At 48.5% G+C, this 22,420-nt stretch overlaps 1 protein-coding gene across 1 annotated transcript in view; it reads right to left on the reverse strand.

Annotated features, from left to right (window-relative positions):
* The window catches only part of SCARF1 (scavenger receptor class F member 1), a 299,113-nt gene that overhangs the window by 153,562 nt on the left and 123,131 nt on the right, over window positions 1-22,420 (reverse strand). Inside the window, exons 4-5 of the mRNA XM_063956091.1 lie at window positions 13,491-13,592; window positions 11,150-11,675 (exon numbers count right to left, since the gene is read on the reverse strand). Of these exons, the coding sequence (XP_063812161.1) occupies window positions 11,150-11,675; window positions 13,491-13,592 (628 nt within the window). The remainder of the gene's footprint in view (window positions 1-11,149; window positions 11,676-13,490; window positions 13,593-22,420) is intronic.

Genomic DNA, 22,420 nt, shown 5'->3' on the forward strand with positions numbered 1-22,420 from the left:
TTTATGTCTAGTATTCGGTTTAGGTGTTTTATGTTAGTGCTGTAGTGTATAAGCTGTTAACTGTATTTTCCCTTTTTACATAGCTAAATCTCGTTAGTAAAGGTGTTGGAACCTCAGCAAGGTGTCTGTGTTTCTCTAGCTAGTACAAAGGGTTTCTGAGTATCTCAATCACTCAAACAGCTTGCTTAGATATCCAGGTTAACCAGTGGTATATCATTACAGTATCTCAATACTAAGACTTACAGTATAATCATACTCTGTGTTTAAGGTTTAAAAGGTTATTATCTGTGTGTACGCTCGCTGTGTGTATTCCGTACACTCAGCGCAGCGTTTGTACGTAACTTGCATGCCACGTGCGAGGTCTTTGTACGCAAATAGCGTACGGAGTGCGTAGCACGTGCACGTGGTTTAGCGGCCACTACGGCTACACGGTATTAGTATATAGCTAATGTTAAAAGGTAGATAACTGACTCTATCACTTCTGTGAAATCAAACTGTCCACTTAGGAAGCAACACTGATTGACAATCAATTCCACATGCTGTTGTGCAAATGGAATAGGCAACAGGTGGAACTTATAGGCAATTAGCACGACACCCCCCAGTAAAGGAGTTGTTCTGCAGTTGGTGACCACAGACCACTTCTCAGTTCCTATGCTTTCTGGCTGATGTTTTGGTCACTTTTGAAAGCTGGCGATGCTTTCACTCTAGTGGTAGCATGAGACGGAGTCTACAACCCACACAAGTGGCTCAGGTAGTGTAGCTTATCCAGGATGGTACATCAATGCGAGCTGTGGCAAGAAGGTTTGCTGTGTCTGTCAGTGTAGTGTCCAGAGCATGGAGGCACTACCAGGAGACAGGCCAGTACATCAGGAGACGTGGAGGAGGCCGTAGGAGGGCAACAATTCAGCAGCAGGACCGCTACCTCCGCCTTTGTGCAAGGAGGAACAGGAGGAGCACTGCCAGAGCCCTGCAAAATGACCTCCAGCAAGCCACAAATGTGCATGTGTCTACTCAAACGATCAGAAACAGACTCCATGAGGGTGGTATGAGGGCCCGACGTCCACAGGTGGGGGTTGTGCTTACAGCCCAACACCGTGCAGGACGTTTGGCATTTGCCAGAGAACACCAAGATTGGCAAATTCGCCACTGGCGCCCTGTGCTCTTCACAGATGAAAGCAGGTTCTCACTGAGCACATGTGACAGACGTGACAGAATCTGGAGACGCCAAGGAGAACGTTCTGCTGCCTGCAACATCCTCCAGCATGACCGGTTTGGCAGTGTGTCAGTAATGGTGTGGGGTGGCATTTATTTGGGGGGCCGCACAGCCCTCCATGTGCTTGCCAGAGGTAGCCTGACTGCCATTAGGTACCGAGATGAGATCCTCAGACCCCTTGTGAGACCATATGCTGGTGCGGTTGGCCCTGGGTTCCTCCTAATGCAAGACAATGCTAGACCTCATGTGGCTGGAGTGTGTCAGCAGTTCCTGCAAGACGAAGGCATTGATGCTATGGACTGGCCCGCCCATTTCCCAGACCTGTATCCAATTGAGCACATCTGGGACATCATGTCTCGCTCCATCCACCAACGCCACGTTGCCCCACAGACTGTCCAGGAGTTGGCGGATGCTTTAGTCCAGGTCTGGGAGGAGATCCCTCAGAAGACCATCCGCCACCTCATCAGGAGCATGCCCAGGCATTGTAGGGAGGTCATACAGGCACGTGGAGGCCACACACACTACTGAGCCTCATTTTGACTTGTATTAAGGACATTACATCAAAGTTGGATCAGCCTGTAGTGTGTTTTTTCACTTTAACTTTGAGTGTGACTCCAAATCCAGACCTCCATGGGTTAATAAATTTGATTTCCATTGATAATTTTTGTGTGATTTTGTTGTCAGCACATTCAACTATGTAAAGAACAAAGTATTTAATAAGAATATTTCATTCATTCAGATCTAGGATGTGTTATTTTAGTGTTCCCTTTATTTTTTTGAGCAGTGTATATTCTTCTTATTTTTCATTTAGTTTTTATAGTCAAAACTCTGTAGTATACTGCAGTATGACAGGAAAGGCTCCTTCTCATCTCACTGCATGTCACTGGTAGGTCCCAGTAATGTGCTACCACTATAGTAGTGACCAGTAAGGTACTACTACAACAGTAGTAGCAGTGACCAGTAATTTTACACCACTGTAGTAGCAGGGGTGTGGTTCATTAGGTCGACAAGCATTAGGTCGATATGGTCATTAGGTCGACATGGTCATTAGGTTGACATGTACAAGGTCGACATGGAAAAAGGTCAACATGAGGTTTTTTTTTACTGTTTTTGGTGTCGTTTTCTTTTAAAAGTGACGGGGAACCCAAATTAGTGCATTGCGTCCCCTCGCATGGCTCGCTTCACTCGCCATGCTTAGGACAAGATGCCTCGCTGCGCTCGGCACAGGTTACCGTTCCCAATTGTAGTCCACGTGGATCGTTAAGTATGAAAAAGGTAAAAAAAAGAATAAAAATTGTGAAAAACTCATGTCTACCTTTTTGCATGTCAACCAAGTACATGTCGACCTAATGACCATGTCGACCTAGTGACCATGTCGCCCTAATGCATGTCGACCTTCAATTGTCGACCCAATGTATGTCGACCTAATGCTTGTCGACCTAACGACCGCCATTCAGAAGCAGAACCAAGCAATGTTATTATAACACTATAATAAATGAGCACAGTAACAAGTCACACCAGTGGTATTTATCTTAAAATGCTAGCATATATGCCAGGCTTAAGTACAGTAACGTATAACAAGCATGTATACCACAACGTAAAGATGTAGCAGGACAGACAGTATATTAGTAAATGCTAAATGCGTTGGGATTTGCAATGCCAACATTCAGGATGCCGGCGGTCAGAATACTGACCGCGTCATCCCAATGTCATCCCAATGTTTAGAATCCCAACAGGGGAAGGTAAGTATACTTATATTCTCCCAATGCACCCCTAACCCTCCCAGCAGCAAAAACCTAACCCTCCCCTTTCCCCTGCAGCCTAACGGGTTCACTACGATCTGCCGGCGGCCGGCCTCCCGGCGACCAGCATACCGGCGCCGGGAGGCCGGCCACCGGCTTACCGACAGTGTGGCGAGCGCAAATGAGCCCCTTGCGGGCTCGCTGCGCTCGCCACGCTACGCGCGCCACACTATTTTATTCTCCCTCCAGGGGGGTCGTGGACCCCCACGAGGGAGAATAAGTGTCGGTATGCCAGCTGTCGGGCTCCCGGTGCCGGTATGCTGGTCGCCGGGAGCCCGACCGCCGGCATACTGAAGACCACCCAGCCTATCTCTAACCCTCCCCAGTGGTGCATAAACCTAACCCCCCCCCCCCCCCCCCCCATTTGTTCGAGATCCCAGCGGTTGGGATCCTGGCGGTTCAGATTCCGGCGATGGGCTTGTGACCCTATTTGGGATGCCAGTGTCGGCATTCTGAGTAGTGTCGGGATTCCGGTGTCGGTATTTCGGCTGCCGGGATCCTGACCGCATCCCATGCTAAAGTCACATAGCCGTATTTGTATACTATACAATAAAATAAAATAATGGAATGGAAGGTCATAATTTAAGACACTTATTAATAAATACTTAACTCTAACGTTCCATATAAAATAGAATTAAACACAATCAAATGTATAACATACAATACAATTAAATACAATTCAATGAAATACAATCATGTGTCTTCCCTTTAAAAAACAAATGTGAATCCTCTTTCCTGACGCAAAGAAAATTAATATTAAGTAACGGAATTAGAATTAGAAAACAGTAATATAGCATTTATAATACAATGCAGATATGTATTGCATCATTTCAGAGTAAATAAAATAGGATTTTGGTTACCTACCGGTAAATCCTTTTCTCGTAGTCCGTAGAGGATGCTGGGGTCCACATTAGTACCATGGGGTATAGACGGGTCCACCAGGAGCCATTGGTACTTTAAGAGTTTGAGAGTGTGGGCTGGCTCCTCCCTCTATGCCCCTCCTACCAGACTCAGTCTAGAAACTGTGCCCGAGGAGACGTACATCTTCGAGAGAAGGATTTTACACAGATAGTGGCGAGATTCACACCAGCTCACACATACAAGGCACATCAAGCTAACTAGCATGAAACGCAGCAACCGCTGAAACATTACTTACCAAGTAATGCAGTACTCAACTAAAATGAAGTTGTACTGAACCAAATAACGATAGCACGAAAACGAAGCGCTGTGCAAGTGCCCAGCATCCTCTACGGACTACGAGAATAGGATTTACCGGTAGGTAACCAACATCCTATTTTCTCTTACGTCCTAGAGGATGCTGGGGTCCACATTAGTACCATGGGGATGTACCAAAGCTCCCAGAACGGGAGGGAGAGCAGTGCGGAGGCTCCTGCAGAACTGATTGACCAAACTTCAGGTCCTCAGCGGCCAAAGTATCGAACTTGTAGAACTTTGCAAACGTATTCGACCCAGACCAAGTAGCCGCTCTGCAAAGCTGTAAAGCCAAGACACCCTGGGCAGCCGCCCATGAAGAACCCACCTTACGAGTAGAGTGGGCCTTAACAGACGTAGGACACAGCAATCCTGCCATAGAATACGCATGCTGGATAGTAAACCTGATCCAGCGAGAGATTGTCTACTTAGAAGCAGGACACCCAAGTTTCTTGGGATCATACAGGACAAACAGAGAGTCCGAGTTTCTGTGACGAGCAGTCCTCTTCACATAGATTTTCAGAGCCCTTACAACATCCAAGGACTTTGATGAAATTGAGGAGTCAGTAGCAATTGGCACCACAATAGGTTGGTTGATATGAAATGCCGACACAACATTCGGAAGAAACTTGAAGATCAAGTACGGGCTTTTACAGGACAAAGCCCCCAACTCCGACACACGTCTAGAAGAAGCTAAGGCCAACAAAGTGACAGCCTTCCATGTGAGAAACTTGACCTCAACCTCCTGTAGGGGCTCAAACCAGTCCGACCGGAGGAACTGTAACACCACGTTTAGATCACAGGGCGCCGTAGGCGGCACAAAGGGAGGTTGGTTGTGCAGAACTCCCTTCAAAAAAGTCTGAACCTCAGGGAGGGCAGCCAACTGTTTCTGGAAGAAAATGGATAGGGCTGAAATTTGGACCTTTACGGATCCCAACCTCAGGCCCATATCCACACCTGCTTGCAGGAAGAGGAGAAAACGTCCCAGTTGAAACTCCACCATAGGAAACGTCTTCGACTCACACCAAGATACATATTTTTTCCAAATACGATTTTAATGTTTAGACGCAACTCCTTTCCTAGCCTATATCAGGGTAGGAATAACCTTGTTCAGAATGCCCTTCCGAGCTAGTATCAGGTGTTCAACATCCATGCCATCAAACGCAGCCGCGGTAAGTCTTGATAAGCGAACGGCCCCTGCTGCAGCAGATCCTCCCGAAGAGGAAGAAGCCTCGGCTCTTCTAGCAGTAGATCCAGAAGATCCACGTACCAAGACCTTCTTGGCCAGTCTGGAGCAATGAGGATCGCATGAACCCTTGTTCTCCTTATGAGCTTTAGCACTCTTAGAATGAGTGGAAGTGGAGGAAACACGTACACCGACTGGAACACCCACGGAGTCACTAGGGCTTCCACCGATACGGCTTGCGGGTCCTTCGACCTGGAACAATACTGCCGAAGCTTTTTGTTGAGACGAGAGGCCATCATGTCTATTTGAGGTATACGCCAAAGATTTGTCACCTCCGTGAACACCTCCGGATGGAGTCCCCACTCTCCTGGATGGAGATCATTTCTGCTGAGGAAGTCCACTTCCCAGTTGTCTACTCCCGGAATGAAGATTGCTGACAGCGCCAACGCATGTTTTTCTGCCCAGAGGATGATTCTTGTTACCTCTGACGTTGCAGCTCTGCTCTTCGTTCCGCCTTGTCGGTTGATGTAAGCCACTGTCGTTACATTGTCCGACTGCACTTGAATGGCCCAATTTCTCAGAAGATGGGCCACTTGGAGAAGACCGTTGTAGATGGCTCTTAGTTCTAGAATGTTTATCGGCAGGCCGGCTTCCAGACTTGACCACCTTCCTTGGAAGGTCTCCCCTTGAGTGGCTGCGCCCCAGCCTCGGAGACTTGCATCTGTGGTTAGAAGGATCCAGTCCTGAATCCTGAACCTGCGGCCCTCCAGAAGGTGAGGTAGTTGCAACCACCAGAGGAGTGAAATCCTGGCCTTTGGTGACAGACATATCCTCTGGTGCATATGTAGATGGGATCCTGAACACTTGTCCAGGAGATCCAGTTGGAAGGACCGAGCATGAAACCTCCCATACTGTAGAGCCTCGTAAGAGGCCACCATCTTTCCCAGAAGGCAAATGCACTGATGAACCGACACCTGGGCTGGCTTCAGGACATCCTGGACCATTGTTTGTATCACCAACGCTTTTTCCTCTGGAAGAAACACCGTCTGCACTTCCATGTCGAGGATCACTCCCAGAAAGGACAACCTCCATGTTGGTTTCAAATTTGATTTTGGAAGATTCAGGATCCAACCGTGTTCCCTGAGCAGGTGGGCCATGAGAAGGATGGACTGTAACAGCTTTTCCTTGGACGGTGCCTTTATCAGCAGATCGTCCAGATATGGAATTATGTTCACCCCCTGTCTGCGGGGGAGAACCATCATTTCCGCCATCACCTTGGTGAAAACACTTGGTGCTGTGGAGAGGCCAAATGGCAGAGCCTGGAACTGACAGTGACAGTCCAACAGTGTGAATCGGAGATAAGCCTGATGCGGCAGCCAAATCGGAATGTGGAGGTATGCATCCTTGATATCCAGGGATACCAGGAATTCCCCCTCTTCCAGACTTAATATCACCGCCCTTAGAGATTCCATTTTGAACTTGAACTCCTTCAGAAAGGGATTTAGCGATTTTAGGTTCAGAATGGGCCTGACCGAACCATCCGGCTTCGGTACCACGAAAAGTTTGAATAGTAACCTTTGTTTTGCAGATGAGGAAGGACCAGTACAGTAACCTGTGCCTCTACCAACTTCTGGACGGCTGCCTGCAGGACAGCCCTGTCTGCCAGCAAAGCTGGCAAGCCTGATTTGAAGAACCGGTGAGGAGGGAGATCTTGAAATTCCAGCCGGTACCCCTTGGACACAATATCTTGTACCCAGGGATCCAGGCCGGACGACACCCAGGCGTGACTGAAATGTGTGAGTCTCGCCCCCACCGGCCCTACCTCCAGGCCGCTCAGTCCACCGTCATGCTGAGGACTTTGGCATACCTGAAATAAGCTTCTGTTCCTGGGAACCCGCAGCAGCAGGTTTCTTGGATTTTGGTCGACCTCCTCTAAAGAAGGTGTTAGACGGTTTGGCCTTTCTTGTTTTAGCAACCCGAAAGGACTGTGATGCAGTTGAAGAAAAGGGTTTCTTCTTAGCAGGTGCTGCTGAGGGAAGTAAAGGTGACTTACCTGCTGTAGCCGTGGAGATCCACGCATCTAATGCTTCCCCAATGAGAGCCTGACCTGTGTAGGGTAGGGTCTCCACACCTCTCCTGGATTCCGCGTCGGTAGACCACTGGCACAGCCAAAGTCCCCTATGAGCTGAGACAGACATGGAAGAAATTCCTGCAGCCATGGAACCCAGGTCTTTCATGGATTCTACGAGAAATCCTGCTGAATCCTGAATGTTACGCAAAAACAATTCAACATCAGATTTATCCATAGTATCCAAATCTTCAAGTAATGTGCCTGACCACTTTACTATAGTTTTGGCAATCCAAGCACTGGCAATAATGGGACGTAATATAGCTCCTGAAGCCGTGTACATGGATTTGAGCGTATTATCAATTTTACGATCAGCCGGCTCTTTTCAAGGCGGTGGATCCTGGAACAGGAAAAACCACCTTTTTTGAGAGTCTGGATACAGACGCGTCAACAATGGGCGGGTTTTCCCATTTTTTTCTATCCTCCACAGGGAAAGGAAACGCCACCAGGAACCTTTTAGGGATCTGGATTTTTTTCTCAGGGTTTTCCCATGCTTTTTCAAAAATAGCATTTAATTCTTTTGACGCAGGGAAGGTTAGCTAGGCTTTCTTATTTTCAGTAAAGTAAGCCTCCTCAACCTGCACAGGTGTTATATCAGTAATATTCAACACATCCCTAATGGCCTCTATCATCAACTGCACCCCTTTTGCAAGAGATGCTGCCCCCCTCAATACATCCCCATCACCGTCTTCAGTGTCAGAATCGGTATCCGTGTCATCTTGCATAATTTGTGCAAGAGCACGTTTTTGGGAATATACAGCGGGGGGGCCCTGAGGTAACAGAACTGGGCCAGACTGCCATAGAGCTCTGTAAAGCCTGAGTTGCAGACTCATTCTGTGCAACTCTAGTAGAAATCTGAGAAATCATAGATTTGATAGAGGATAACCACTCAGGCTCCCTTGCTGGTATCTGTGCTAAAACAGTGCAATCCTGATTACATGGAATGGAATCATCCTGAGAGTACATATCCTCTGCAGCATATGACACAGAGTCCCTGGATATAGCTTAATGGAGACCACAGACACTCCACACACACACACAGGGAGGGGAGACAGAGTTTCACCCCCAAGAATGGCAAGAGAGACACAGAGATTGGAGTCAACCCACACACAGCGCTTTTTAGGTAAAGGGAGACCCCCAAACCAGCGCTGACTGTGCACCTTAGTAGGTTACACAACCTGAATACAGCCTCCTTCCCCCTTCTACAACCCCCTGGTACCGTGAGAGATAGCTGGAGTTGTTCTAGAGGGACTTGCTCTTCACTGACAGCGTTGTGCAGGCAAGAAAATGGCGCTGAACGCTGCTGGGTCCGCTCTGAGGAGAAGCTCCGCCCCCAAAATGGCGCGGTTTTCCCGCTCTTCATAGGATTATACTGGCCTGAGGAATTATGCTGGCTGAGATCCCGGGACCCCGACAGGCTGTGTGACCAGTGTAGGGTGTAGGCGCTGGCTCAGGGCGCCCCTCACAGCGCCGCACTATGTACCGCTGAGCCCCGGAGCGCAGTTAGTACTGCGCTCCATACCCTGTTGTCGCCATCTTCACACTGGCCCCCCGCTTGGTAGGGGGGTTGGTGACTCACTCGCCATCAATCTTCTGGCTCTGTAAGGGGGTGGCGGCATGCTGCTGGGGTGAGCAATCCCCTGTGGCGGGGAACGATCGATCCCCTCAGGAGCTCAGTGTCCTGTCAGCGGAGATAGTGGCTCAGACCCCGCAGGGCGGACACTACTCCCCCCCTTAGTCCCACGAAGCAGGGAGGTTGTTGCCAGCAGCCCTAAAGAAGCTCTGTAGAGCTCCTCTAGCTGTGACTGGCTCCTCCGGGCACATTTTCTAAACTGAGTCTGGTAGGACGGGCGTAGAGGGAGGAGCCAGCCCACACTTTCAAACTCTTAAAGTGCTAATGGCTCCTGGTGGACCCATCTATACCCCATGGTACTAATGTGGACCCCAGCATCCTCTAGGACGTAAGAGAAATACATTTTATATACAGTAACTGACATTTCTATATGACTATAAGTATGTACTTATTCATAATTTATCTACGTTTAATTAATTAATTATGTATGTAGGTATGATACGAAGACGCTGAATCCAGACAGGGTCAGGAGACCGACGCCAGATTCCAGACAACCGGCATTAGGTTTAGGGATGGGGAGGGGGGCTAGGTTTAGGCGCCACCTGAGGGGGGTTAGGGTTAGGCTGTGGAGGGGGTTATGGTTAGGCTGCAGGGAGGGGGGGTTAGGCACCACTGGGGGGAGGTTAGGGTTATACACTAAGGGGAGAAGTTAGGGTTATGCTGCAGGATGTGAGGGGTAGGGTTAGGGGAGAGGGGGAACATACTTACCTCGCCCCTGTCGGGGTTTCAGACATGGGGATGCCGGCATCATCGGTATTGTGACTGCCTGCATCCCGTCGGCCAGTCAATCATACTGAACCCTTAATGGGATGCGGTTAAAATGCCTGGCGTCAACATTCTGATGGGTGTCAGGATTTCGGCGTTGGTTTTCCATCTGCCGGGATCCCGACAGCTGGCATCTTAACCACATCCTGTTACTTTACAGATATCCTATTAGCTTGTTCCATTTGAAGGCTATCTGATAGACTATCTCATATTGGCTGAGCAGTGTATTGGTTCAGGCCCACCCATAGAGGAACGGGACCAATGCTCTTACTAAATGGAAGGATAAAATCGGATGCGTCTCATTTGGTTCTATAATGCGTTTTAATCTGAAGTACAAGCAGTTTTGGGATTTGCAAACGGCCAAATATTGGATGCAGTTTGAGCTTTCAGCCTCCAAACCGCAGGACAGCAAGTCCAGGTGTTTCAAGGCTGAAAAACACACCAAAAAGCACAAGTGAGAAATAAACTGTTGATACTACTATATGGCAACCACTGGATGCCACATGTGATGTGGGACACACGATATTTTTTTATTTTTATATTCATCCACATTTTCACCGGACATGACATCACGAGAAAATCATCAGGATACGTGACATCCCTACAGTGGAGCCTAATATACGACTGGTAACGACAATTGAACAATAAGTATATTCTATCCACTTTTCTTAACTGATTGGGACGGCACTGAGCGCCAACACTTGGACAATTTACTTTTCAGTACCATTTATGTAAGGGTTTAGTGGCCCTTGTCTTTTCCAGTTGGCTGTATAAGTGTGTTTGCGCCTTGGGCGTCTTATTTTTGTTGGTTCATTAGTTTACTTTACCAGTCTGGACTGGCCCACAGGAGTACAGGTGAAACTCCTGGTGGGCCCCACTGCATGGGGCCCATCTCCTCTAAGGATCAGGTTCTAGGCTGTGCATTTGAATTACACATAATACATATGTTACTTTATACTGCACACGACTATGGTGTATTTTCTACATTGCATTAATCTGGTAAATTATCATGCATTGAATATATTTATAAAGGCGTACAGACCATGCACTCTCTAATGGTCTTCCAAACCTCTGTGGAGACTGGCCACACCCCTACACATGGGCCCTACCACTGCATTCCCCCGGTGGGCCCTTTATGCCCCAGTCAGACACTGTACTAAATTTAGTTGGGTTCTGGGAGAATAATTGTTGATGCCTTTCCACAACTCACCTTCCATCACATTTGGGTCCATATTTCCCAGCAGGACATGGATCTGCACATCTCTTCCCTTGGTATCCTGTGAGACAGTCACACTCGCCATTTACGGGGTTGCATTTGCCATACACACAGTCACACTGGTATTCACATTTAGAACCATACCAGCCTTCCCGACACTTGCAATGCCCGCTGGTTTGCAGACATGGAGATTTGTTGCATTTACAGCTTATACTGCACCGATGGCCCCACCAGCCGATGTTACATACACACTGCCCATTAGTCTGGTTACAGTGGGAGGTCTCCAGATTGCACAGACATTGTTTATTGCAATGTTGTGCCCACCAGCCTGGGCTACATTGACACAATCCAGTGAGGTTGTCACAGGCCCCATATGGGCCGCAGTTGCAGGTGTTCTGACAGTTAGGGCCCCAACGGTTAGGATAGCAGATGCACTGACCAGTCACTCCGTCACACTTTCCAAACGGATGGCAGGAACACCACTGCTTGCAGTCTGATCCCCAGTACTGGTCGGGACATGCTGGGGGATAAAGAATAAGCATGTGTTATTTATTCCTTGTTTCCTTTTATATCACTTTCTATGTATTTACTGTATGTGACAAAGTATTAAGAATAAATATAAAAAGTCTTTAAATGGCTTGAGGCCGCATAAAGGATGTCGACCTGGCATTGGACCTACTTCAGAGGTGAGCGCTAGCTGAACTCATGCTACTGCACATATGCAAATTATTCATAACACAGAGTGAATGCACAAAGAACTCAAGAGGCAAAGCAATTGGCATTCCTGGGCAGTGCTTGGGAGTGCGCAACTGCGCAGTCTCCAACAATATGGCTCCTCTAGGCAGTGGTGCCGAGAGAGGGGGCGGAGAGGGTGCAAATTACCTGGGCCCAGTGGGGGCCAATGCCTCCTTTGATTAGGCCATGCCCCCTGAAAAGTACCTGGGCACAGCCAGGCTCTCTACTGCCCTGGCTGGGATACATGCCATGCTCCTGTGAGTGGGTGCTTCTCATGTGCTAGACACGTCCCCAAAGAGGTGTGGCCATGCCCCCTGCATGCTGTGGTAACATCCCCACCAGGGGCCCATAAAGTTGTTGTACTGGGGCCCAGGATTACTCTTGGCAGCCCTGCCTCTAGGAAAACTATATTCCCTAACCAAGACAGCCACCGATAGTGTATCTGCCAGGGACGGATTATAGGTGGGGCGGAAGAGGCGGTTGAACAGGGGCCTCCACACATTTGGGGTCCCCACACTGCCGCAGATGCCGCGCCACCAGGTGCAGGCAGCCCAGCGGGAGGCTGTTTATAAATGAATGGCTCAGACAGGAGTGGGGAATTCAGGTGTCCATCACTACTGGCAGTCTTCAGTCATGAAGATTTGCAGGCTCATCTGCTGTGTAAACCCTACGTAGCTGTGAAATGCAGAGGCCCTGCCATCAGCCCAGAGGGACGTACTGGAGCTGCTGCTGCACAGAGGCTGAAGGTGGAGAACTACAGAGAAGTGGTGTGCTGGCACTGCACCCTCCGTGCCTGTCATCCCACCATGAACCGCACATGGGATGGGGGGTGGCCTCAGAGAAAAGGGCGGAAAAATAGGTGGGGGTGGGTGGCCTCAATATTTATTGGTGGGGGCCCCCACATATTTGTTGCCCTGTGCCCCCACAAGCATGTGCCCTGGTATCTGCACATGTATTGCACCATCTTGTCACTGTGTAATGGCGAAATGGTGAAGAACTCCTGAGATCCGCAAAACCACTGTTTCCAGAACCCTGTACTGCTACCTTGTACCAAGAAGACTATCACAGGCAGCTGCCTACAAGCCTGTTCCACTACAGGGTTCGATCCATCTGTCATCTAAGTAGTGTAACAGTGAGTACGGCTGTTCAATCACTTGAGCCAATAAACCACAAAGCCTGGTTAAGTTGCTGGTCTGGTCATTCCCTACATTACAAAATGACTATCTCAGGGCATGCACTCTCTGGCACACGCTGCTATACAAGAGCAAGACTGAAACTAGCATTAGCATATTAACACACCCGTGCCAACAGGCCCTAGAGCATCCATCTCTGAATCAGGCCCAATGCCAGCGCTGAGATCCCAGCATCTATGTAATGCTTCTTACAGCATTTTACCCGTGCAGGTTATAATTTTAAACATGGCAATTTTGTCTGGATTTTTTTTTTCTTGGCACTCTCTGAAATGTATTATCTGAAGCATCAAAGAAAATCATGAATAAAACCAGTTATATTTTGTCAACTGGATTATATTTTGCAACTGATACCAAACTCAGAAAGGAAATATAGTGGATTACAGAAGCTATATAATAACTGTACTCACGTGAATTGCAATCGGCACCAAAGAAACCCGGCTTGCATCGACAGACTCCTGGTCTTATGCACACTTCGTCTGTTTTGCAGATGTCAGCCCCCTCACAGATGGCTAGAGTGAAAGCAAATCTGTTACTATGGATTTTACAGGAAATTGAGTTACCGCTATTTACGAGTGCACCTTTACAGTAAGGCCTATGGCCCTCACTCCGAGTTGATCGCTCGCTAGCTACTTTTAGCAGCTGTGCTAACGCATAGTCGCCGCCCACGGGGGAGTGTATTTTCGCTTTGCAAGTATGCAATCGTCTCTGCAGCCGAGCGGGTACAAACACATTTTTTGCAGAACAAGACCAGCCCTGTAATTAATTATTCTGTGCGATGAATGCAGTGACGAAGGTCCCGGTATTGACGTCAGATACCCGCCCTGCAAACGCCTGGACACGATGGGTTTCTCCAAACACTCCCTGAAAACTATCAGTTGACACCCATAAACTCCAACTTCCTGTCAATCTCCCTGCAATCGGCTGTGCGAATGGAATCATCGCTATAAGTAGTGCAAAACAACAATGCTCTTTGTACCCGTACACCGCGCGTGCACATTGCGGCCCATACGCATGCGTAGTTTTGCCATTTTTTAAAATGATCGCTACGCAGTGAACATCGGCAGCTAGCGATCAACTCGGAATGACCCCCTATGTTACAGACAGTTTGTACCATATTTGCTGACTTTCCAAGAAATAATAATGATTTCCCCGACTACCTGAAGAGATTATTAGCAAGCTCCCTGAGGCTGGGCTGGATGTGCACAACACTGTGATGATCAGGGATGGACTGGGGCCGTAAAGCAGCACTGGCATAGCACAACGGGGGCAGGGGCGGATCCAGAAGAAAATGATAGGGGAATGGTAATAATTATATTTACATGCACCTAAGGCACGCATGCTCCAATATAACGGGTGTGGTATCACGGGGGCGTGGCCTCACAGAATACACCATCAGGTAATGATTGGCTATATGAGTACATCCTCGTTTATTGCCAAAGTTTCACCTTGATGAAAAGGCTGATTGGGCCTTGAAATGTTGGTCACCTGTTCCATTAGTTATGGGAGCCTGGCAGGGCCGTTTCTAGACAATTTGGCTCCTAGTGCGAGATTTCAAAATGCGCCCCCCCCCCCCCCCCATTAAAGTGGGCGTGGCCTTATCTGATATCATCACACCCACCACAAGGGGGGGGGGAAATTAAAATAAAAAAGTCCCCTTTTTACACATTACAGCAGGCAAGTGTCCCCATATTACACAGCGCGGCAGGCAGGTGTCCCCATTTTACACAGTGCGGCAGGCAGGTGTCCCCATTTTACACAGTGCGGCAGGCAGGTATCCCCATTTTACACAGTGCGGCAGGCAGGTATCCCCATTTTACACAGTGCGGCAGGCAGGTATCCCCATTTTACACAGTGCGGCAGGTAGGTATCCCCATTTTACACAGTGCGGCAGGCAGGTATCCCCATTTTACGCAGTGCGGCAGGCAGGTGTCAAGTGGGGGGGGGGAGGAAGGGGGAGAGAGAGAGAGATAGAGATAATACTTACATCTTCCCGCTCTTCGGGTCCCGCCGACTCACGCTCCTCGCGCCGGCCGCCTCCTCCTTCCAGGCTTATCTCCTCTCCTCCCTCTCCCCGAGCGCTCCTGCTCGGGGGGCGGGGCTTCGCGGAATGACGCGTTTGCGTCGTGACATCACGACGCAAACGCGTCATTCCGCGAAACTCCGCCCCCCGAGCAGGAGCGCTCGGGAAGAGGGAGGAGAGGAGATAAGGAGTCACAAAGTGCCGCGGCGGGCGCCCCGTGCGGTTGCACGGCTCGCCCGTCACTAGAAACGGCACTGGAGCCTGGAAGGCACCCCGGCACAATATAAATTATTAAAGTTTTTAGTTGGTGGTGGCAGGTGCAGCATACCTTGTTTTGGGCACTGCAGTGAGACTCAGACTGCAGGACACAAACTGCCCATCTTTGATTAGCAGAAGCAGCCAGCTGGATCTCCAACAAGCCGCATAAGACATCAGCAGGACAGCGCTGTCACAATCACACGGGCCGCCTTCTCAGCTGAGGCTGAGTTTGACTTCACCTAGCACGGTGGTAAAGGAAGCGGAGGAGGAAGCGCTGGGTAACTGTACAGTGAGGGCTAATGAAGCCTTCTGCGCTATCATAAGTAACAGTTTTCCTCAATGCTGGCATTTGAACCCCGCGCCTGGGCTGAACTCTGGCCGGCTGGCAGTGGGGGAGGTAGGTTGCGGTGGCTCCAGCCTCCCCATTGGTTACCACACGGACTTGCTGTTAGAGCCGCGGAGGGTCCTAGTGCCTGCCGGCTCTTATATCAAATCTGACTGACGTAAATAGCAGTAGTGCTGCCACTGTTCTCCTTTTGAAAAAAATAAGAAGTCAGAAACGAGAGGGGGGCATGGGCCCGAGTGCCCACCCCCCCTGGATCCGCCTATGAACGGGGGTGTAATCACGGCTGAGGGTGTGTGGCCATGGCTGAAGGGGGCACATCCACAGCTCATGGGGATGTGCCTCGAGTCATGGGGGCCTGGCCTTGCGGAACGCCCCCATCTATCTGTATGCTGGACAGCCGAGCAGAGAGCCGGTAGACCGTGCTGTACGGCCAGCCCCGCTCTCCGTGTGGCCGGTCTGACTCTGTCAGATGGTCGGTCCGGCCCTGGTGAAGATGTCCTCGCTGTCTGCCCATGAAATGCTTCTCAGATAGAGCACTAAATGCCTCTTTAGTGCCCAGCATGTAGGTGTTGTTTTCACAACCTCCCTGGAATGCTATAATAAAAGTAGGTAAGTATTTTTTTTTCTTGAATAATAAAATGTATTTTGGAATAAGCTATCATCAGTTGCTCAGTACACCATGACAATCTGTGGGCTGGCAGGGCAGCTCCTCTCTTTTTCGCACCTGAGACAAGTGGCATTTCGTTCCCCAGCAACAGCAGAGGAAGGGGCGGGGATCTGATCCAGACAGCACCTGGCCTGCCTCACCTACCTCCGCTACTCGCACCAGCCAGGCCAGCAGGTATATTTAATCATATTATGGGATGTGATATATACAGTATGATCAAATCCCTATTCCGATAATTGAATACATTGCAGGGAGGTGTCAATTCGCGCATACAGGGATAGAGCGTACAAGAAAACTCTGTCCCTGCGAATCCACTTACCACAAATCTCAGGCTATTTTTCATGAAAAATAGTGTCCGCAGAGGGCAGCTGGTCATCTGACCCTGTGCTCTGCTGTGACTCCCGCTGTGACCACCGATGCTTTGCAGCATCCACTGGCGTATTTATAATGGATGCAGTAGGTGCTGTGCATATGGGACCCTGAGTCCAGGGGGGCCCACTCTGTACATGCTGCACCCATTTTTTTAATACATACCCCTCCGGAGTCCAGTGTGGATGGAAGCAGCGCTGCAGAAATTGCTGGGAAATAGCTGCCGTGCCATTTTCCTGGAGCTATGTGCATTAGGGTCTGATCCCTCTAATGCTCAGACCCTCTACAGCCTGTCGGCACCCGGCTTAGAGGATGGGGCACGGGCCGAGAAGGCTGTACACGGGCCTCCTCCTCTCTTAAAATGCCCTTGGCATCATCGCTTTACTGTACCAGGGGACACAGCAGGAGCACAGTGATCCAATAACCGGCTGTCATTACTAGATCACCGGTTCCTAGATGCGCGTATCACTTTTTTTTCTAACTTTTTTTCTTTCACAGAGTGATCAGCCTGCATGTCTATCAGATACACGTGGCTGATCACAGGGCTCAGATCAGAGCATTTTTGTGGTGCCAGCTGCGAGTCATCTGCAGCTAGTGACCCAGAAGCCAGACAGCGGATGCCCGCAGCAACCTTCAGGTACCCCGCATCTGTGGCTGATACCATGCACTAAGCATATAACCTCCCTGCTGCTGTCAATTTCCTACCCCTCATTCAGGTCCCTTCGTTTTGGCGACAGGTCGCCAAGTGACTCCGGGCTCTGTATGCCCACAGCAATGACTAGAGCTCTGCTCGGCTGTCCGTAGACAATGCACAGTCGTGTGGGATTGGGGCAGATAGCTGGTGCAGGCTGACAGCGCAAGGGTGGATGCTGCATTCAGCAGAAGCCTCTCACCCTGCACGCCACGGTTGACTTCCACATTTCCTCTCTTGGCAACCGAAGTCCGTTATAGTGACACTAGTGACTGTCTGTCTGACTGAACACTAAGTTGTTCAAAACTCCCAAGGTGCCTCCAGAAGGGGATAGATCCTTTTCCACCTTCGGGAAAGAGATGGAGCTGCAAGGGCTGTCAGGAGTGGGTAAAGTGAGCGGAGAAGGGAAAGACCTGGACGGCCTGCTCTCAAGCCTCCCTATCAGAGTAAGTACTTAAGTGGCATCAGAGAGAACCAGCTGCCACCTCCCACCTCATTGCACCCAGGCCCATGGAAGCTGCAGTGTCCTAAAATATATGGGATTTGCACTTATTACTATGCAAAATATATCTAATTATTAGACACATTATTACTATACTTATTGCATGAGGCCTCTGTTTCTACAAGTGATGGGAATGTTCTGTGTCTACTGATGGTATGCTAATGATCATTGTAGTACTTGTCTATTATTTACGTGTATTATGTAAATAATAACACAGACTACTCCTAACAGGGTCTTATTCTCCTATCACTGCCATTAAGTCTATTTGTTGGATATAGAGAGGTAATAAAATATGGACACTATCCTCTGTCCCTTCTAAAAATTATTCTTTATTCCGAAATAACATTCCTCAGGGCTGCTGTCTGTTTTCACTCTCTTCATAGTGCCTTTCCTCTCTTCACATTGTCCCTCTCCTCTTAATAGTTCCTTTCTTCTCTTCACATTTCCCCTATCCTCTCTTCATAGTGCCTCTCCTCGCTTTACATTGCCCCTCTACTCTCTTCATAGTGCCTCTCCTCTCTTCATAATGCCTCTCCTCTATTCACATTGCCCCTCTTCTCTCTTCATTGTGCCTCTCCTCTCTTCCCATTGCCCCTTTCCTCTCTTCACATTGCCCTCTCTTCATAGTGCCCCATCTCTCTTCACTTTGCCCCTCTCCTCTCTTCATTGTGCCTCTCCTCTTCAAATTGCCCCTCTCTTCATGGTGCCTCTCCTCTATTCACATTGCCCCTCTTCTCTCTTCATTGTGCCTCTCCTCTTCAAATTGCCCCTCACTTCATAGTGCCTCTCTTCTCTTCACATTGCCCCTCTTCTTTTAATAGTTCCTTTCCTCTCTTCACATTTCCCCTATCCTCTCTTCATAGTGCCTCTCCTCGCTTCACATTGCCTCTCTCCTCTCTTCATAGTGCCTCTCCTCTCTTCATAGTGCCTCTCCTCTCTTCACAGTGCCCCTCTTCTCTCTTCATTGTGCCTCTCCTCTCTTCCCATTGCCCCATTCCTCTCTTCACATTGCCCTCTCTTCATAGTGCCTCATCTCTCTTCACATTGCCCCTATCCTCTCTTCATTGTGCCTCTCTTCTTCAAATTGACCCTCTCTTCATAGTGCCTCTCCTCTATTCACATTGCCCCTCTTCTCTTTTCATTGTGCCTTTCCTCTTCCCATTGCCCCATTCTTCTCTTCACATTGACCTCTCTTAATAGTGCCTTATCTCTCTTCACATTTCCCCTAATCTCTCTTAATAGTGCCTCTCCTCTCTTCACATTTCCCCTCTCCTCTCTTAATAGTGCCTCTCCTCTCTTCACATTGCCCCTCTCCTCTCTTAATAGTGCCTCTCCTCTCTTCACATTGCCCCTCTCCTCTCTTCATAGTGCCTCTCCTCTATTCACATTGCCCCTCTCCTCTCTTCATAGTGCCTCTCCTCTCTTCATAGTGCCTCTCCTCTCTTCACACTGCCCCTCTTCTCTCTTCATTGTGCCTCTCCTCTCTTCCCATTGCCCCTCTCCACTCTTCACATTGCCCTCTCTTCATAGTGCCTCTCCTCTCTTCACAGTGACCCTCTCCTCTCTTCATAGTGCCTCTCCTCTCTTCACAGTCGCTTTCTCCTTTCTTCATAGGCTGAAGAAGAGTTATAGTAAAGCTTTGGTTTCCAGAGTTTGGTACATAGGTGTCAGATCATAGTTACCATTTATATAATAATGGGCACTCTGGTCTGTATCGATAGTTAGCTTTTTGCAGGAGATTTCACAGAAATATCCTGTGTTAGGTTCTTAGTACATAGCGGTTGTGCATAAAATGATATAGAAACTATAGTTTCTGAGTCATTTAATGAACATCCATCTTGATAAATATGTCCCATAGTGTTTTAACTTAATCTGTCATTAATATTGTTTATTCCACTGAGGGGTGCCAAAATCTATATTCACTTACCAAAAAATTAGGCTTGGGCCGGCCCTGCTTTACATGCTACCATTAGCCGCACTATTTAAACTTTCACCTGTCCTTTCTAGGTGTGGATCATCCATCTAAGTATGGCCTCCAATATGAGCAATGCAGCGTCTCTGTACTCAACTACTTTCACCAAAACCCTGTTACACCCCAATAATGGGATCCGGTCTCTAGGTCGACAGTAAATAGGTCGACACTATCTAGGTCAACCACTATTGGTCGACAGTAACTAGGTCGACAGGGTTTCTAGGTCGACATGTTGTAGGTCGAAAGATTGACATGAGTTTTTCACGATTTTTTAATTTTTTTTTTTAACCTTTTCATACTTAACGATCCACGTGGACTACGATCGGAACGGTAATTTATGCCGAGCGGCAGCGGAGCGAGGCACCTTGCCCGAAGCATGGCAAGCGAAGCGAGCCATACGAGGGGACACAGTGCACTAATTGGGGTTCCCGGTCACTCTACGAAGAAAACAACACCAAAAAAAACCATTAAAAAACTCATGTCGACCTTTTGACCTGTCGACCTATATCATGTCGACCTAAAGACCCTGTCGACCTAGTTACTGTCGACCTAGTTACTGTCGACCAATAGTGGTCGATCTAGACACTGTCGACCTAGTTACTATCTACCTTCCATACCACACCCCAAATAATATACCCTTACTATGTTACATCTGTGTCTGATCAGCCAACTCCCTGTAACCATCCAACACATTTCCAATTCTTGATGCGTACAGTGGCCCTCATTCCGAGTTGTTCGCTCGGTATTTTTCATCGCATCGCAGTGAAAATCCGCTTAGTACGCATGCGCAATGTTCGCACTGCGACTGCGCCAAGTAACTTTACTATGAAGAAAGTATTTTTACTCACGGCTTTTTCTTCGCTCCGGCGATCGTAATGTGATTGACAGGAAATGGGTGTTACTGGGCGGAAACACGGCGTTTCAGGGGCGTGTGGCTGAAAACGCTACCGTTTCCGGAAAAAACGCAGGAGTGGCCGGAGAAACGGTGGGAGTGCCTGGGCGAACGCTGGGTGTGTTTATGACGTCAACCAGGAACGACAAGCACTGAAATGATCGCACAGGCAGAGTAAGTCTGGAGCTACTCTGAAACTGCTAAGTAGTTAGTAATCGCAATATTGCGAATACATCGGTCGCAATTTTAAGAAGCTAAGATTCACTCCCAGTAGGCGGCGGCTTAGCGTGTGTAACTCTGCTAAATTCGCCTTGCGACCGATCAACTCGGAATGAGGGCCAGTATGTACACAAATCAGTGCAAATCGGTGCAAAACAGAAAAGAAAATATTTTGGCCTCAATAGGAAAAAAAATAAAATACAGTAGCTTCAGTAGGCAGAAAATAAAACACAATGGCCCCCGCCAGAAAAAAAATAAAACACAGTGCTCCCCAAAGGGAAAAAAACATTGGCCCTACAGAAATTTTTTTTGTCCCTCACAAAAAAGAAACAAGCACAATGGTCCCCGATAAGAAAAAAAATAAAACACACTGGCCCCCACAGGTGAAAAAAGATAAAACACATTGGCCCTTTCAGGAAAAAAATAATAAAACATACATAATTGCCCCAGGTATTGTTTAATTGAGGTACATGTTGTACTTGGCTATGGCTAAGGTATTTTTTTGAGAAGCAAAATGGAGCATGGCGTGTGTTTAAACCATGTGTTTATATATAATAAAGTATGGAGTTTGGACTGATTACTGTATATGGATCTTATAGAATAATACATTTCTTAATCAAGATCGAGACTTGTTGCGAGGTATACTGGGAATCCTCCCAGTGGATTTGCAGGATTTCTAGATTTTTGGAGGGGGGTTTCCAAATGAAATCCACAATCTCCCACTCAGCGGAACATGGAATATAGTATTAATATTTAACACTATAGATGGTCTATAGTATAGGCTGTATCCCACATATTTAAATAATATAAACAGGATAAGTGGTCAGGAAAAGCTTAAATACACTATAATAATAAAAGGAGATTTATGATAGACTTACCATGTTTAACTCTCTTTCTGCGAGGTACATTGGGTTCCACAGGGAAACATCGGGGTGTAGAGTGGATCTTGATCCAGAGGCACCAACAGTCTAAAACTTTAGGCTGTCCCAGGATGCATTGGGGCAGGGCCGGTTCTAGCCCTTTTTGCCCCCAGGGAGGGAAATAGGGGTGTGGCTTCATACAGGGGGCGTGGTAAGTTACGCCCCCCTGTACAGTAGAGTAGCGCCGCTGAAATGCTGTGCGGTGCGCGATGACGTCATCGCGCACCGCACAGCAAAGGTCCTCTCCATGAAGGGAAACTAGACGCGTAGCCGGGGGACACAGCGGGCAGCGGGGGGCACAGCAGTAGCGGATCTTGCCATGGTGCTGCGCCCTCCGGAAGGCGGCGCCCCGGGCAAAAGTCCTGCTTGCCCGTGGCAAGAGGCGCTACTGCATTGGGGCCTCCTCTATAAACTCTGCCTCCAGGCACTGGAGCTCAGTTTCGTTAACCAGTCAAATGCAGGATCAGGTAAGAGAGAAGGC

Source organism: Pseudophryne corroboree, chromosome 2 (assembly GCF_028390025.1).
Source record: "Pseudophryne corroboree isolate aPseCor3 chromosome 2, aPseCor3.hap2, whole genome shotgun sequence".
Taxonomy (NCBI): domain Eukaryota; kingdom Metazoa; phylum Chordata; class Amphibia; order Anura; family Myobatrachidae; genus Pseudophryne; species Pseudophryne corroboree.